Here is a 17,175-nt window from a genome sequence, read left to right on the forward strand (position 1 = left end):
GGTGAGCTTGATGAACAAATTTTCATGAATCAACCTAAAGGTTTTAAGGATAAGTCAAAACCTGATTATGTGTGTTTTCTGAGAAGATCATTGTATGGGTTAAAACAATCTCTTAGACAGTGGTACAAGAGGTTTGATTCATTTGTACTCACTATAGGGTTTCAAAGAAGTAAATTTGATCACTGCCTGTATTTTCAACACAATGAGACTGATGATAATTATCTGTTTTTGTTGCTCTATGTGGACGACATGCTTTTGATTAAATCATCATCTAATTGGATAAATAACATAAAGCAAAACTAAGTGGTGAATTTGACATGAAAGACCTAGGTAAGGCTAAGAGAATCTTAAGTATTGAAATCGAAAGAGATAGGTCAAATTCTGTTTTATTTTTGCATCAGTCTCCATACATATCCAAAGTATTGAAGAAGTTCAATATGAGTGAATGCAAACCTGTCACGTTGCCCCTTGCTAATCATTTTGTTTTATCGAAGGAACAATCTCTTTGCAATGAGCATGAAGTTGAATACATGAGTAGAGTGCCTTACTCAAATGTGATTGGTTCCATAATGTATTTAACGGTTTGCACTAGACCTGATTTAGGTTTTGCTGTTAGTACTCTCAGTAGATATATGGCTAATTCGAGACCTGAACATTGGGAAGCGCTAAAGTGGCTGTTAAAGTACTTGAAGGGTACTAGTAACGTAGGCTTAAAGTTTAGTGCTAATAAAGAAGGCATAAAATTAAAGGGTTTTGTAGATGCTGATTATGCGGGAGATAGGGATGGTAGGAAATTTACTTTATCTTACGTTTTACCTTATCTAATTCATGTGTAAGTTGGAAATCACAGTTACAACATATTGTTGCACTATCCACTACAGAATCAGAATATATTGCTACCACTGAAGCTATTAAAGAAGCTCTATGGCTTAGAGGTTTACTTCATGAACTGTGTGTCCTGAATGATTATGTGGTAGTGTATTCTGTTAGTCCGTCATCTATACATTTATGCAAAAACCCTGTTTTTCATGAGCGCACTAAACACATTGATGTTAGACTCCACTTCATTAGAGATATAGTATCTCAAGAGGTGGTAAGACTTGAGAAAGTCCATACCCACTACAACCCATCTGATATGGGGACGAAGGTACTGCCACTGGCAAAGTTTAGGAGTTGCAAGGAACTCCTAAACATTGGTACAGGTAAATGATTTCCAATTTTATTGTTTTTCTATTAGAGGTGTCACTAATGGGAGACAATTTTCTTTGCAGGTCCTTTGACACCAAGGTGGAGGTTGTTAGGCAATTTTGTTGTCAAACGACCTCCCCGGACGATGATGTAACCTCGGTTGTTTATTATCAATCGGCCTCGACCAAATGATTGATTAGTACATCGACACAATTATCGAGACAACACAATCCACTTCATTATGGACCGTTCGAAGCAACCTATTTTTATAGTGTTGCTCACAGTTCTCGCACCATTCCTTGGAAGACTATATTATTATTATTGAAGCCCACTTAATTGAGTCGAGCCTCGTTTGTTGATCCACCACTTAACCCTAACCTAACTTACCTATTTGGACATTTTACTTGGCATATAATCCCTCTCTTGTCTCGGCCTCCATAGAGTGCAATTTTCTTTTTTCTTTGTGAGTCTCTCTCTCGACCTCTCCTTTCTCCCTCATTGTGACCTTAGTGGTTAACCTTTTGTGGGCACATTATTGTGTTTCTCCTTCTCCAATTGATAGCAACCGGAGTGGGGGCGACAAGTGGTGGTGTTGGAGTTGTCTCAACGGTGTTGGTGTCGATGTTGTGGTAAACTGAGCCCGGTTTTGCACGTGGTGGCGATGGAAATCAACCCTACAAATATTTTGAAAATCTATTCGACCATTGTTATAGAAAAGGTAAAGAAACAAATGGGTGGTAGTAAGAACAACAAAATCTTCCGCTCATTCTGAAATAAATTGATAAGTTTTTGGGTACTAGATCGATTATTGATTCATCAAGGGAATAACATGTTTAACGCAATACTGAGTCCTTGTTTGACAACCATTATAGTGAGATATTGAAAATAATGTATTTTTGAATAGTAAATTTTGAGAGAATACATGGTTAAAATAAAAGGAGAAGTTTTTGATTTACGTGTAATATATGTTATTGGAGAATATATGATTAAAAAGAAGAAAGAAAAATGTATCAAAATTTTAATGGGGGTCAAACAAGGGCTAAAACTGTTGGAAAATTTTATGCCAATTTCCTTTATTTCTATTTATCCGTAGGATCTTTTGTTGTTCAGAAGAATATTAACAAACAAGAAAAATAAAGAATATAATACACAAATTAAACAAACCGTCAAAACTTTTCACTATATGAAAAATTGTTATAATCATATAGAATTTCATTCACCAACCCAATCCCAAAGTATTACAAAAAATAATAATAAAAAAAAATAAAAAAAAATAAAATCGAGTTTTATCACACCCACTTTTCTACTCAATGTACGAAAAGTCTCAAGATACTAGGCTCACAATATTTTTCTTTCAGATCAACTCTAATCAGACCCAAAATAATGAAATATATCCACTATTTATAGGATCAATAATCAAGTAATATAATTTAATTTAAACTCAAGCAAGACTCCTTTAACTCAACAATGATTCTTTAATGTGCAAGATTTCAAAATCGGCTGTAAATTGGAGACCAAATTCTACAAGGATTTTGCTATCAACTTTAATTAGAAGTCTTCCATACAATAACTAAGTTTTTATTATTTGCAATAGAAGTCCTCCAACTTTTAACTTTTGAGACAATTACCCAACAAAAACATCCTATTCTCTAGAACAAAACCTCTGTACGGGGCTTTGTTTTATAGGGGTCACATGGGATCGGCCCCACGCGGGTCCCGACGCCATAAAAAAAAAAAAAAACACCCAACCCCACCCTTGTGAGGGATCGGTAAGACCTCTGTAACTCAGCACTACTCATTTTGCCAAGGGTCTCAAAGCTTTCTTAAGTGTGATATACAGGCAAGCTTTTTTAAATTGTAGCACTCATGTTTCCAACTAATGGAAAATGTTTATTTGAACGTTATGGTCAAGTAATGTTGCACTAAAATTGTCCAAAAAAATTTCTTTAGTAATAAAACAATTCAAACATTAACTTCAATTTTACATTTAGAAATATGAATAAAATAAAATTCAGATTGTTTATATAACATCCCAATATTTAAAATTGATTTTTTACGCATTTATTAAATTTTTTTATTACTAATGTATTTTAAACAATAAATTCGTTCTTAAAATAACTTTATATAGTTTAACAATATTGTAGTTGTACAGAAATTATAAATTTGACTTTGAAATCATTTATGTAATTATTGTTTTCAAAAACTATATTTTTTACCTAGTGCAGATGATAAATTTATAATTTATAATTTTAAAAATATAAAATCAATAAAATTCGTAAAAATTAGAAGAAAATTTAAAAAAAAAATCCAATTTTTATAAGAAAAATTTGGCATTATATATTCAAAGAAATTTCATCCTCGAAATTTAAAACATACCAAACAACTCATGATATCTAGCCTTCATTTCTTCTTTTTTATCCCACGTTGATTCTTCCAAAGTTAAATTTCCCAAAAAACACTGTCCAACGAAGCAAAATTTGATCATTCTCTTTTCAAATGTTAAATTGATTTTTAAAATCTTGTGAATTATTTTGCAGTGCTTAAGACATGTCTGTGACGTACTTTCGAAAGGGAATGGACCCCCAACGACGAATGAGGCGGGTCACTACATGCCATGCAAGGCCATCAACCTCCTGGGGGCGCTCTACCTCTATGCGAGACCATCGACCCCGGGGCGCTCACCTTTATGTGAGACAATCGCCCCGGGAGTTACCTATGTGACCACCCCAACACTTAGTCAAAAAATCTCAGGTAAATTGACAAAACTCCATGACAATTATTACTGGCACAACCTCCAGGCGGGAAATTAGAGACCCCCACCCAGAACATGGGGTAGTAGGAAAGCCAACGTGGGACACTTGGCACCATGATAGCTCGGTACTCACTCGACTTCCAGCACCTATAAATACCCCCGAAGGCGACACAGGTAAGGAGATTGACATTTTTTTTGGCCATCTAAATTCCGTCTGAATTTCTCTTAACGCATTCACTAATTCTCACGCCGGAGGTAAAACGGGGGACAAAGTCCCGCCCTTCATTTTTCAGGTTATAAAAACCGGTCGGAACAGTAAGAACGCCTACAGTCAACAGGTGGACAAGGAGGTATCTTTTCTCTATCATTTCATTGGCACTGTCTACGGGAAGTTTCTTCCATTGAACACCAAAGCCATGTCAAGAAAACGAACAAAAAGTGATACACGCTTAAGAGCAGCAATGGCGGAGACGGAATCAAAATCAGTCGCTAGGGACCCCGACCCGCCATCGTCGTCGCAATATGTGATACAAAGCCAGTTCAGCACCCTAGAGACTCAGCTAGCGACTATGATAACCCTCTTACAGAATCAAATGCAGAAAACCGCCCTCCCACCGCATTCAGTGAAAGCCGCGTCGCCACCCCAAGAGGCACACATAGAAACTCCACCTGTCATCCAACCAGTAACTACAGGCTTGGGAGCTCCAGGGGTTACGGTCTTGCAGTCCATCCCACCCATGGAGAATCTGGAGTGGAGGATGGAGGAGATCATGATGTAGAAAATATATTATGCAATATCAAAGAGAAAGGATAAGCGTAGGTAGATGGTCTTAGAAGAGGACCCATTAGCTCCTGAAATCATGGCAGTGCCCTTGCCTAAGAGCTCCAAGCAGCCTATGATAGAAGATTATGATGGGGTCACTGATCCACTTGACCATCTCCAGACCTTCGTTGATTTAATGAGGCTCTATGCAGCACCTGATGCAGTGATGTGTCGGTCTTTCCCCCCAACCCTTAGGAGAGAAGCCAGAGACTGGGTGGCAACACTTGCCCACGATCTATCCGAACATTTGATGAACTTTACAGGAGCTTTGTGGCCTACTTCCTCAGCAGTAAAAGATAGAGGAAGACGGCAATCGGGCTGATGCAAGTGGTCAAGGAGAAGGATGAGTCTTTGCAAGAGTATTTGGCTAGATTCAGTCGAGCGACCCTTGGAATAGAGGATCTTCAAATGTCAGTAGTGGTGACTGCATTGATGAACGAAACTTGGAATCGGGCCTTCAAAATATCACTTTCCAATAACCCCAGAGTCAATACATGACTTGTTGAAAAAGGGAGACAAGTACATTGATGCCGAAGAAGCGAAGAAGGTCACAAAACACCTCAGAGAGGGATGGGAAATGGAGAGTCACAAGCGAAAGACAGGAGACCAGCTGAGATTTGCCAACAAAAAAAGCTAAGGAGCGAGCAAACAGTAAGGAGACCATCCAAGACTGACAAGTTAGGCAGAAACGGGAGGAGCCCAGGACGTTCACCCCTTTAAATACCCCATGCATGAAGCTATTGATGGAGATGCGAGATATGAAGGAGCTTGAATGACCGAGGCCCATGGCAATACCAAGCGGTAAGAGAAACCAGGACAGATATTGTCATTTTCACAAGGATCACGGGCACGATACAGAAGAGTGCCTGCAGCTGAAGGAGGAGATTGAGCGCCTCCTGAGACGAAAGCCCTTGGGCAGATATGTGAAGGACAACTGGGATAAACAAAAAGTAGAAGACTGCCCCCCGCCCAGGCGGGAGTGATAAATGTGATTGCAAGGGGGATAGCAGGAGGTCGAGATTCAAACTTGACGAGAAAAAGCTATGTGCGTTCTCTTGGGATCTGTTCCATCCAAAGGAAAGCAAGGTTTATTCAAAACATCACTTTTGGCAAGGAGGATTTGGTAGGCGTAGCACACTCCCATGATAATACCTTGGTGATAGTAGGCGACAGTTGATTTCGAAGTTAAAAAGGTGCTGGTTGATGGAGGAAGGGCTGCAAATGTACTTAGATGGGATGGTTTTTTGGGCTTAAAGATCTCCCATGACAAGTTGAAAATAGTAACCACTCCCTTACAGGGCTTTGGAGGGGCCATAGTAATTCTGGAAGGGACTGTGGAACTCACTATCACGCTCGGCACACATCCGATCGCTGTGGTAATTGTGGCAAGCTTCTTGGTTGTAAAAACTCCCATAGCCTATAATATGATCTATGGTCGGCCATTGCTGAACACAGCTGGAGCCATATCCTCAACCTATTACCAGGCCATGAAATTTCCAACCAGCAGGGGGGTCAGTGTGTGTGCAGGGGACCAACCAGCATCTAGGAAATGTTATTTCGACAGTATATCATTCAAAGGAGTGCCATCGGTCATGATGTTGGAGGTTGAACCTCCAAAGGGGCGGATCGAATCACTTGACATGATTGAAAGAATCTCCGTATTAGAAGGACAGGAGTTTAGCATTGGGGCCGGTTTGGAATCTGATAAAAAAGGGAAGTTGATAAGGTGCATGGCAAACAACCTAGATGTTTTCGCATGGAGCCCGAACGACATTACTAGGATAAGCCTAGCCATCGCTCAACATTGCCTCGGCGTCCTTCTCGGAGCTAAACCAGTGAAGCAGAAGAAATGGAACCTCGTCCCCGAAAGGCAGGAAGTAGCAAAAGTAGAGGTGGAAAAGCTACTACAAGCTGGTTTCATTCAGGAAGTGGAGTATCCCGAGTGGCTGGCCAACATCGTGCTAGTAAAAAAGTCAAATGGGAAATGGCGCATGTGTGTAGATTACGCCGGGCTAAATAAAGCATGCCGAAAGGACTCATACCTACTCCCTCGGATAGATCACATGATCGACGCCACATCGGGTCACGAAAGGCTTAGCTTCCTGGACGCATTTTTCGGGTATCATCAAATTTTAATGGCCAAATTCAACTAAGAGAAGACGTCATTTATCATAGATTCTGGAACATATTGTTACACAGCCATGCTATTCGATCTAAAAAATGCACTACCAAAGGATGGTGAATAGGATTTTTCAGGAATTGATTGGAAATGTCATAGAAGCTTACGTCGATGGCATGGTGGTAAAAAATATCAAAGCCATCGACCATGTGGCCTGCCTGCAGAAGGTACTTGACGTAGCCTGACGGAATAACTTAAAGTTTAACCCGGAGAAATGTGTTTTTGGTACTACCGGTGGAAAGTTCCCAGGCTTCATGATCACCCAAAGAGGAATTGAGGTAAAACCTGACAAGATACATACAATACTGGAAATGAAGAGCCTCGCTAGTAAGAAAGAGGTTCAACGGCAGAGAGAGCGCGTGGCGGCCCTTAATCGCTTTATGAGTCGAGCGGCGGATAAATGCTACCACTTCTTTAAAGCCCTAAAGGGCTCCACAAATTTCGAGTGGACTCAAGAGCGCAAAGAATCACTGGAATCCTTAAAGAAGTCACTACAGCAGCCTCCTATTCTGACCAGCCCATGTCCGGGTGACGTACTGTGTCTTTACCTCGCAGTGTCACCATAGGCAGTTAGCGTCGTTATTGTGAAAGAACTCCTAAAGGCACAAAAGTCGGTCTACTACGTCAGTCAAGTCCTGAAAAGCACAAAGACAAGATACAGTCTGGCTGAACAGCTTGTGCTCACGTTGATTGTTGCAAAGAGGAAGCTTAGACCTTACTTTCAATCCCATACGGGGTAAGTAATGACTGACCAACCCATCAAGCAGATCCTATATCGACCCGAAACCTCCGGGAGGCTACAGAAATGGACGATTGAAATAAGTGAGTTTGACATTGAATTTAGGCCCAGGACGACCATCAAAGCGCAGGCTTTGGTAGACTTCATTGTCGAGCTCACCATCCCGACAGAGCCCCCAAAAGAGCAGAAGGCAGATTGGAAGATCTTTGTAGACGGTTCTTCGAATACAGAGGGATCAGGAGCAGGAATCATAATGATCGGACCAAACTCCGAAGAATTAGAATACTTGCTGCGCTTTAAATTTCTTGCCACCAATAACGACGTCGAATATGAGGCAGTCATCACAGGCTTGACTTTGGCATCAGGCTGGGAGTGACTTCAGTGGAAGTATGCAGTGACTTGCAGCTAATAGTTGGACGGGTATCGAGAGCATACGAAGCGAAGGAATGATGGATGGCAGCATACCTAATGAAAGTAAGGGATTTGCAAAGAGGGTTCACAAGCTTTAAGGTGACGAAGGTCTCACGAAAAGATAATGAGCGCGTAGACACACTAGTAAAGCTCACATCGACCAACCCAAAAAACTTACCTCGAACAGCTAGTGTGTAAGTCTTATAACAACCCAGCATTCAGCGTTGGGCTAAGGTGAAAAATGTTGAACACCAGGAAAGTTGGATAGATCTGATAATTAAGTATCTAGTAGAAGATAAGGTGCCAGAAGGCCCCCTGGAGGTGAGGAGATTGAGAGCTCGAGCAGTTTCATTTACCATCATCGATGGGCAGCTCTACAAGCGAGGTTTTACCATGTCATATCTGAAGTGCATACGCTCCACCGAAGCCAAAGAGGTACTGTTTGAGGTACATATTGGGACCTGCGATAACCACCAAGAGGCAACATCCCTTGTCTTCAAACTTCTGCGATAGGGTTACTATTGGCCAACTATGAAAGATGATGCCAAAAAGTTGGTATGGAAATGTGACACATGCCAACGTCATGGAAATTTGATCCATGTCCCAGCCGAACATCAGGCAGCCATATTTGGAGTGTGCCCATTTTTTCAGTGGGGAATGGACATTCTAGGACCTTTGCCCATGGTTAAGGGGCAGAGAAAGTTTTTGTTGGTTGCCATCGACTATTTCACTAAATAGATGGAGGCGGAGCCACTGGCGACCATCACGACGGCAAAGATACAAAGCTTTGTATGGAAAAATATAATGTACCAATTCGGGATACCCAGGGTATTGGTGACGGATAACGGCAAACAATTTGATAATCATAGCTTCAAGACCTTTTGTGCAAGTTATCACATCTATCATAGACTGACCTCAGTCGCCAACCCTCAATCAAATGGGCAAGTCGAAGTGACAAACCGAGTCATTCTCAGGGATCTGAAGACCAGATTGGAAAAAGGAGAAAAGGCTTTGGGCAGATGAGCTGCCCAATGTGCTATGGGCGTATCACACGACTCCACGAGAACAGAACGGGAAAACATCATTCAAACTAACCTTTTAGATGAAAGCAATAGTTCCAGTTGAGTTCCTAAGTGAAACTGGTAGAATGAAAGTCAAGCAGCCCGATAACACATCGACTAGAGGTAGGGATGTAAATGAGCCGGGCTGAGCTGGCTCGCGAGCCTAAAGTTTCGGCTTGGGCTCAGGCTCGGGCTCGGCCTGGTTAAAATGGTCGAGCTTTTTTAAAAAAGGCTCGCGAGCTCACGGGACGGCTCGGAGGGTGAAACCAAGAATCTTTCAGCCAGGAGACCTCGTTTTAAGGGATGCAGTGGCAGTAGGACACCCCCCGGCAAGGCTCGGATCAAACAAGGAAGGCCCGTATGAAGTGATCCGCAGTCTGGGGAAGGGAGCTTATAGCCTGAAAGGCATGAGAGGAAGACCACTGGATAGGCCATGGAACGCAAAGCATCTCAAAAGATATTACCAGTAAACTTCAGGGTAGATGCACTGGCTATGTTTTTGTAAATATAATAGAATAGGTTGCGTTATTGATTCCCTCCATGTAACGCCTCACAAAGGCGCCTTTAGTTACAATTATCTATCTTGTTTAATGAAAGACCTTTGTTGTGGTGGATGATGAGGGCGCTAAGGAAGGGCCAACTTAGCTGAGACGTTTCGGTGCGCCTATTGAGCTCACAAATCCAAGTATTTTTTATATGCTAACATGCAATCTTGAATCTCCCATGCTCATCATGTACGGACATGCAATCGACATAGCCCACGCGGTTAGGCAAAAAGCCTTGAAAATTAAAAAATTTGGCTAAGGCCCTTAACTGTTAGACCTTTCTCTCGACGGTCGACATAGCCCACGCGACTAGGCGAAGAGCCTTGAAAAGTCAAAAAATTGGCTAAAGCCCTTAACTGCTAGATCCCTCTCTTGATGGTTGACATAACCCATGCGGCTAGGCGAAGAGTCTTGAAAAGCCAAAATGTTGGCTAAAGCCCTTAACCGCTAGACCCCTCTCCAGACAGTCGACATAGCTCACGCGGCTAGACGGAGAGCCTTGAAAAGCCAAAAAAATTAGCTAAAGCTCTTAACCGCTAGACTCCTCTCCCAACGATCAACTTAGCCCATGTGGCTAGGCGAAAAGTCTTAAATGGTCAAAATATTGTCTAAGGCCGCCAACCATTAGAATAAAGCCTAGCACGCGCGAACGAATGCCATTCATCCATGCTGTCAAAAGACTAAGCAAGGAAAACAACTCTAGAAATAACAAGTTAAAAGAACGATGCATTCAACATTAGTAACTGCTGATAACATAGCATTCATACAAAAAACATGTGATGTGCTCTTGCCCACACCCCAGACAAGTAGGAAATGATGCTAAAAGTAGAAATAAAAGGCAACACAAAAAAGAGGGGGACTAACAAAAGGTACTACTACTAAACCATGCTTTAACTCGAAGGGGAAGCACCGCCACTGCCACCCCGCGACGAATGACCAAGTGACCTGGATGGCTAAGCCCTACTCTCCTTCTCCTTGCGCTGCGCAAGGAACTTATCAAAACTTGAGGGGTTAATAGAAGGATGCTCGGTTGATATTCACTCCTTGGTTAGTTTGATGGATGCCGCCATCGCCTTCCCTCCGTACGAATGCAAGGCCCTGACATAATTAGACGATGACTTATACTACTCCACAGATGCCTCTAAGTCCCTAGTATACTCAGTAGAGGCCTTATATATCTTGACCAACTCCTTTGGAGCACAAGCTAACACAGACTGTAAATTGTCATTCTTTGTCTCCTGCTAGCGGGCTCGAGCCTCCAAAGTCTCTAAAGATTTCTTCAAGGAAGATATCTTTTTCTTGTAATGATGGGCCTCTTTCTTCTTTTCTTCTGCAAGAGTCTTCAACTCTAAGGCCTGGCGACGACTAGTTTCAGCAAGCCTAGTCTGAAAGGCCACCACCTAAAGGATGAAGAGACAATGTGAGAGTCGATTGGTAAAACCATGCTAAAAAAGATAAGACTCAGCGTAAAAGAGATATGGAATTAGAAACATACCCTTTGGAGATAAACCGCTTCAGCCCTCTCGATGTCGTCTGCGCCACGTCCTGTAATCGCTGTGGCCTGTGCGGGTGTCACCAAAGACTTAAACACCCCCATCTCATGATAGTCCCGAATGGAGGAAACCCGAAATTCGAAAGTGAATCCTTGCGCTCGCACTGCATATAGTTGGAAGCGACTGGCCTAGGAGCAGGGACAACCTCGATAGGCTTATCTGAAGGCTGGGGGGTCTCTTTGGCCATTTGAGACCTTCCTCCCTGGACGGCTGTCTTCTTTCTTTTTAAAGGAATGGGAGATGGATCAACATCACTCCTATGCCCCTGTTCGGGCATAGAATCCATAGTTCCCTCCAAATGAAACTTCATCCCTGCCCTGCGCATGTAAAGTAAGGTCCATTAAGTTTATAAAAAAGAAAAAAGGAAAATGGGAGTATGAAGCAAAAAAGGGGACCTTAAGAGCTTAACGTCAATGGGAGCAAGGTCCTCATCACCACCCGATGGGGTTTTCAATACCTCATTAAGGTCAAAATCTATATCTACATACACACGCCCAAACTCATTAGCCCTGAAAAATAACAAACAAGAAATATGTGCAAGCAAAAAATAGCAAAAACAAACGAAAACAACCTACCATTAGGACGAATCATCCCCATTATTAACATGTTCTTCATGGTTAAAACCGATCATAAATTAGGTGCGAGAGGGGGTACATCGACCAACTCTTGGATTTGAGTTTTTAGAAGAAAAGTAATTTCTACTTGGCTATTGAAAAGGCGAATCTGGGGACGCCACTAGTTGGTATTGAAAGGGAATCGACCTTCTAGAGGCCGAGCAAAGAAGAACCGGGATTTCCACCTACTGTTCAAATTCCTAAACTTGGGAAAGAGCAAAGGGACCCTAGTAGTGACTGAACTAGTTCGTGCATCTCAAAGACGCACTTGAAGAGGTCTATGGAAAGTGGAATTCTCCTCTTAAGGCAAACATACAAGAAATACAATGCCTTTCTCCATGCATTGGGTTAATTTGACTAGGGGTAAAGTGAAATTCATTAAAAATCAACACCAGGAAGGGATGAATGGGAAACTGAAAACCCCCATCCATAATGTCCTTATATATGGCTACCTCGCGCGAATCGGATCCGGGAAGTCTTTCTTTGGGACCTGGGGCTCTTCAAACATAATTATCGAGCCTATCATACCTACCAAGACATTTTTCTACCCCCGAAGACGACAAAGGTAAGGGGATTGACATTGTTTTTGGCAATCTAAATTCTGTCTGAATTTCTCCTAACGCACACACTAATTCTCACGCCAGAGGTAAAACAGGGGACAAAGCCCCGCCCTTCATTTTTCAAGTTATAATCGCCCGTCAGAATAGTAAGAACGCCCAAGGTCAACAGGTGGACAAGGAGGTATTTTTTCTCCATTAATTCACTATATTTTTTAAAGGGTAATTATATTACCACTACAAAATTTACTTATTGCAACAGAATTTTAATGAATATTTTTATTTACTTAAATGGCCTTAAGTAAAATTACTTAATTAATCACATTTTTAAATATATATATTTTAACATTAAATAATTTTTATAGACACCGCAATCATTAACTAACTTATTCATTATTTCCTTTGAGGATGTGTTGCAAGGTGAAAATTATTTTACCCTTCAACATCCTTTGTTTTCCCTCAATAGCACAGTATTTCTCACAAGAGTGGGGCTTGTACAATGAATTTACCAGAGATGCATATGAAATCGTCATTTTAGGTTCTTATGAGAAAGAAAATTGAGTTTTTAGTGATTATCGCTCTCCTACTAAGATGAATTAGCCCTAAAATTATTATTGAAAACGAGAAGCTCTAAATCCACATCCTTCCATTCAAATTCAAAAGGTAGGGGCATCACCTTCATCTAATAATCAAACCAAGAGAACCAAATCCTCCCTTGAGCTTTAAAATACAAAAGAACAGTTATTGGATCAAGAAAGTCAAGAATATGCATGTATGTATATATTTTTTTGGTTAATCTGAAGATAATGTATACCGTGCAATAGATAATGGGTATGGAAGAGAAATGGGCATGATTTTTTATCTTCTTTTCTTGTTACCATATAAGTAGTTTTAGACTAGTACTTCTCTGCCATGAAACATAAAAAAGCACATAGTAGGAACTAGAAGGAAATGGCTGGAAGAAAAGAAAAGGTGAAGTTTAGAAAATATGTTTTTATATTTAAAGTTTAAGGATAGAATTGTCGGTTTACGTGATACTAAAGGATAAAATGAAAAGAAATCATCAACAGAGATGATATGAGAGAATAAATGAAAGGTGGGGGACAAGAAAATGCCACTGCCAACCCCTCCCATACTAGAAAATAGTGGACAATTTTTTTTGTTTTGTTTTGTTTTTTGTTTTTGTTTTTGTTGAATCGCGATAACATTGTGACTTAAGGAGGGAAAAATCCCCTAGTTTTTATCAAAAATAAGGTCTATTTCTCTAACCAATTTCATAAAACCATTGACACGGTTATTTCGCGAAACCAGGAGAAGAAATATCCCATAGTCCTCGTGAAACCAAGGACCATGATACATGGGGTAATGGCCAGGCGCGGATTAAGCGCCTGGTGAGCACCTGCGGCCATGCCTGTTGGATTCGTCGCCTGTCGAGGGATTTTTTCTTTTGACAATAGATTAAATTATTACCTTATATTACCGGTGATTCATTTCATTTTCAAACATTTGTTGTAGTTTAGTGGGTTGGAGCTTGCACGTTTATTTTTGACGCCTCGGGTTTGAATATCTCACTAACGAAATTGTTGTGTATTATTCTTAGGAACAATGCCATGTGTACAGAGCACTGTTCTACAGGGGGCTTACAGGCCCCCTCACTGTAGCTGGCAGGTCGGTCCCATCGACCTACATTAAAAAAAGAAAAAAAATTGTGCAGGCCCACCCTTGTGTGCGCCCTGGCCGAGCCTTATGAAAATGCCCCCCTGTAAGTGAAGCATCGTGCAAAGGGGATTCGAACCTATAACCTCGTGCAAAGATTGTTGTATACTTAACTATTATGGTACTTCATGAACCGTGTTATTAAATTTACCAAAATAATATTTGTTAGATTTTGACTGGTTTAATGCAACTACAATTCTACAGACTCGAATCCACGCTCTTCCTTTGAATTATAAAAAACTTGGCAATAATGTCATTTGAGAGTCATATTTATTCTTATAACAGAATTATATATGTTTAGTTTGAACAAAATAATTGTTATTCTTAAACTTTAGGTCTTGTTCGATTCCCATTTTTTTCAAAATATATTTTTATCTCTTCTTTTCTTCTACACATTCTTCAATAAAATAATATTACATACAAATTCAAAATTTTCTTTATTCTTATCCACACATTCTTCATTAAATCACTATTCCAAAATGCATTTTTTGCAAAAAAAAGGTATCAAACGGACTCTTAATATTTTATTGCGGCAAACGATAGATGGTCAACGGCCGCAAGTGCTGACTCAAACTCCTGGATTTGGCCTTCGTAATGGCAAGGGAATTCTGTTTATGACTTTTTTTTTCCTTATTTTATTTTTGTGTTAGTTGTTGAGGAGGGTAAAAGGGTCTCTCTAATATTAAGGTGACATTTTAACTTTTAATTAAATGGTTTCGGTTTGGTGACTTACATGCTAAAATAAATAGAATGTGGACTTGTGTGCAACAAATTACAAATTGCATAGATTAGGGACTAATACTGCAATTTTTCCTTCTTTAGTAACAATTCTACCACTAGTAAAAGTAAATCTCATATCATTCTATAAATGCACGTAGAATGACAGTTCTATTCATTCAATACCCAAACACAGAAATTAAAGAGACAACAACCAAGAAACATAAAATTCCTGACATTATTATTATTATTATTATTATTATTTTAAAAAAGGATTAAAGGATTTCATCAATATCAATATTAATATTATTCCAGGAAGAACCTAATAATCATCGTTAGATTCCGAAGACGCAGGAACGATCTTGATACCACCAATGGTGATATCTTCGCCATTAGATCTCGGCACAATCGTCACCACTATGGTATCATCATCAGTAACATCAATGTTGTCATAAAGCTGAGTCAAATCCAAAGAAATTGAAGATTTGCTCTTCTCGTTCTTAGTTCTGTGCGGCACTTGTGCGAAGGTTCCAGCATATTCAGCCCTGTCCAGTGCTTCAAAATCCTCGTCTTCATCATTCACGAACACATCAAACTTGATAAATTTTGTAGTGTCTCTCTCTATGTCTTCGATCACGAGTTGCTCGCTCACTTTTCCCTTGGCGGACTTGGGAACCAAAACCCTGACAGTGTTTTTCAGGGTTATAGGTAACACGGCTGCTACATTCGGAATATCAGAAATTTTCATTATTCTGGCCTTGGCCTCGGCCTCCTCCTTTGGTGGTCTATAGCAAAGCCATGGAATAGGCATGTATTGATATGTATAGCCCATTTTCTCCTGGTCCACACAGTCAGCAACTTTCACCCTAACAAGACGAGCATTTTCATCGTAGAAAAGAAATTGGGCATTTAGGTAATTCGGTGAAGTAATGTCCTTACGGACTGGGGTATCTAGTTCTCGCCATATAGTCCACATTCGATCAACATTTCCGTGATGGCAATAGAAAAGTGGATCTCGACCTGCCGAGTAAAAGTTGCCTAGGTCCTCATTATATTTATGTTCCTCAGTTTTATCCTTGGTTCCAACCCATATGTGAATTGCAGTGTGAGAACCACGTTCTGATGTGCCCATACCTGGTCGGGGATTGCTTCCATCGCAATAAGGAGCTCCCATGAACTGAAGAGTATTGTTGACGCTTGTGATCATTTCGCTATTCATTGTCCGGAGGTTGTTGGCCACTAGCGTTAGATCGTTCGTGGGTTCACTGCTTGTGTAGTTCAAATTGACGACGGCAGAGCCTCTATTGTTTGGATCCCGGACTGCATCGTACAGAGGTGAACGAGGGTTATCAAAAATGGGCGGCATCGTCATTCCCGCAGGATGGTCCCAGTTCCAATATGGCAGAGCAAAATCTGGGTCGCCAATCAAACTACCCAAGATTCTTTCATAGAAATACAAGTACCACCTATGGAAAGGAAAGAAGAGCCAAGATTCATGAACTTGAAAGTCTAAACCCTTATGCCCGACTTGCTCATGAGGTCCATTACAATAGGCACAGTGAACATTAGCTTGTTGCATGAATCCACGGGGATCATTTGGATTGGTCTTATCGAGTTCCTTCATAAGCCTAACGGCTTCTTCATACTTTGCTATATACTCTTTCCCGACCATATGAGCCGGCTGTCTAACGCGCAATCTCTGTGGTGGCCTTGGAAGCTCGTAATCAATGATGTTATCGGAGTCTGGAGGGCAACAATTAATGTTAAGAGGATCATTCTCAGCGTAAGCAGTACCGCAGTTTTTGAAGTCAGGTTTTACAGGATCCGTGCACTTTTCGGATTCAGATTTTACAGTATCCGCATATGCCAATGGATTCGACACGAGGTTGGATGCACCATACAAGCCTCCAAGCCCAATAAGCACATTTCTCCGGTCTATTCTCCCTTGGGAAGTTTCAACATCTTGAGAGCTGGCTTTCTTAGCATTGCACGACACTTGAAAGGAATGGTAGGTGAATAATTTAGATGGCTTGGCAAAGAGGATGCATGAAGCTTGAAGAGAGGCCATTTTTTTTTATATCTCAGGTGTCTAAACTTTGCTTGACTAATCCTGAGGACTGATTGCTTTCCTCTCCAGTTCACCACTTAGGTAAATCCGAATGCGGTTATAACTTATAAAGAGAGGCCATTTTTTTTTTTTATTGCGTTGGATATGCAATGCAATGAGATTTTGAAACCACAATATGCTTGCATATATAGACCAAAATTACGACGGATCGTGGCATTATTGTACTACGTTTTTGAATTATAAATATAGGAT

The 17,175-nt window shown here is 40.8% G+C and overlaps 1 protein-coding gene across 1 annotated transcript; it reads right to left on the reverse strand.

Moving 5' to 3' along the window:
• Positions 1–15,138: 15,138 nt before the first annotated feature.
• LOC111379758 (polyphenol oxidase I, chloroplastic-like) lies at positions 15,139–17,081 on the reverse strand. Its single transcript, XM_023003197.1, has one exon. The coding sequence runs from the start codon at positions 16,921–16,923 to the stop codon at positions 15,178–15,180; it is 1,746 nt and encodes a 581-aa protein (XP_022858965.1). The 5' UTR covers positions 16,924–17,081; the 3' UTR covers positions 15,139–15,177.
• Between the last annotated feature and the right edge of the window lie 94 nt (positions 17,082–17,175).

Source organism: Olea europaea, unplaced genomic scaffold (genome assembly GCF_002742605.1).
Source record: "Olea europaea var. sylvestris unplaced genomic scaffold, O_europaea_v1 scaffold203, whole genome shotgun sequence".
Classification (NCBI taxonomy): Eukaryota; Viridiplantae; Streptophyta; class Magnoliopsida; order Lamiales; family Oleaceae; genus Olea; species Olea europaea.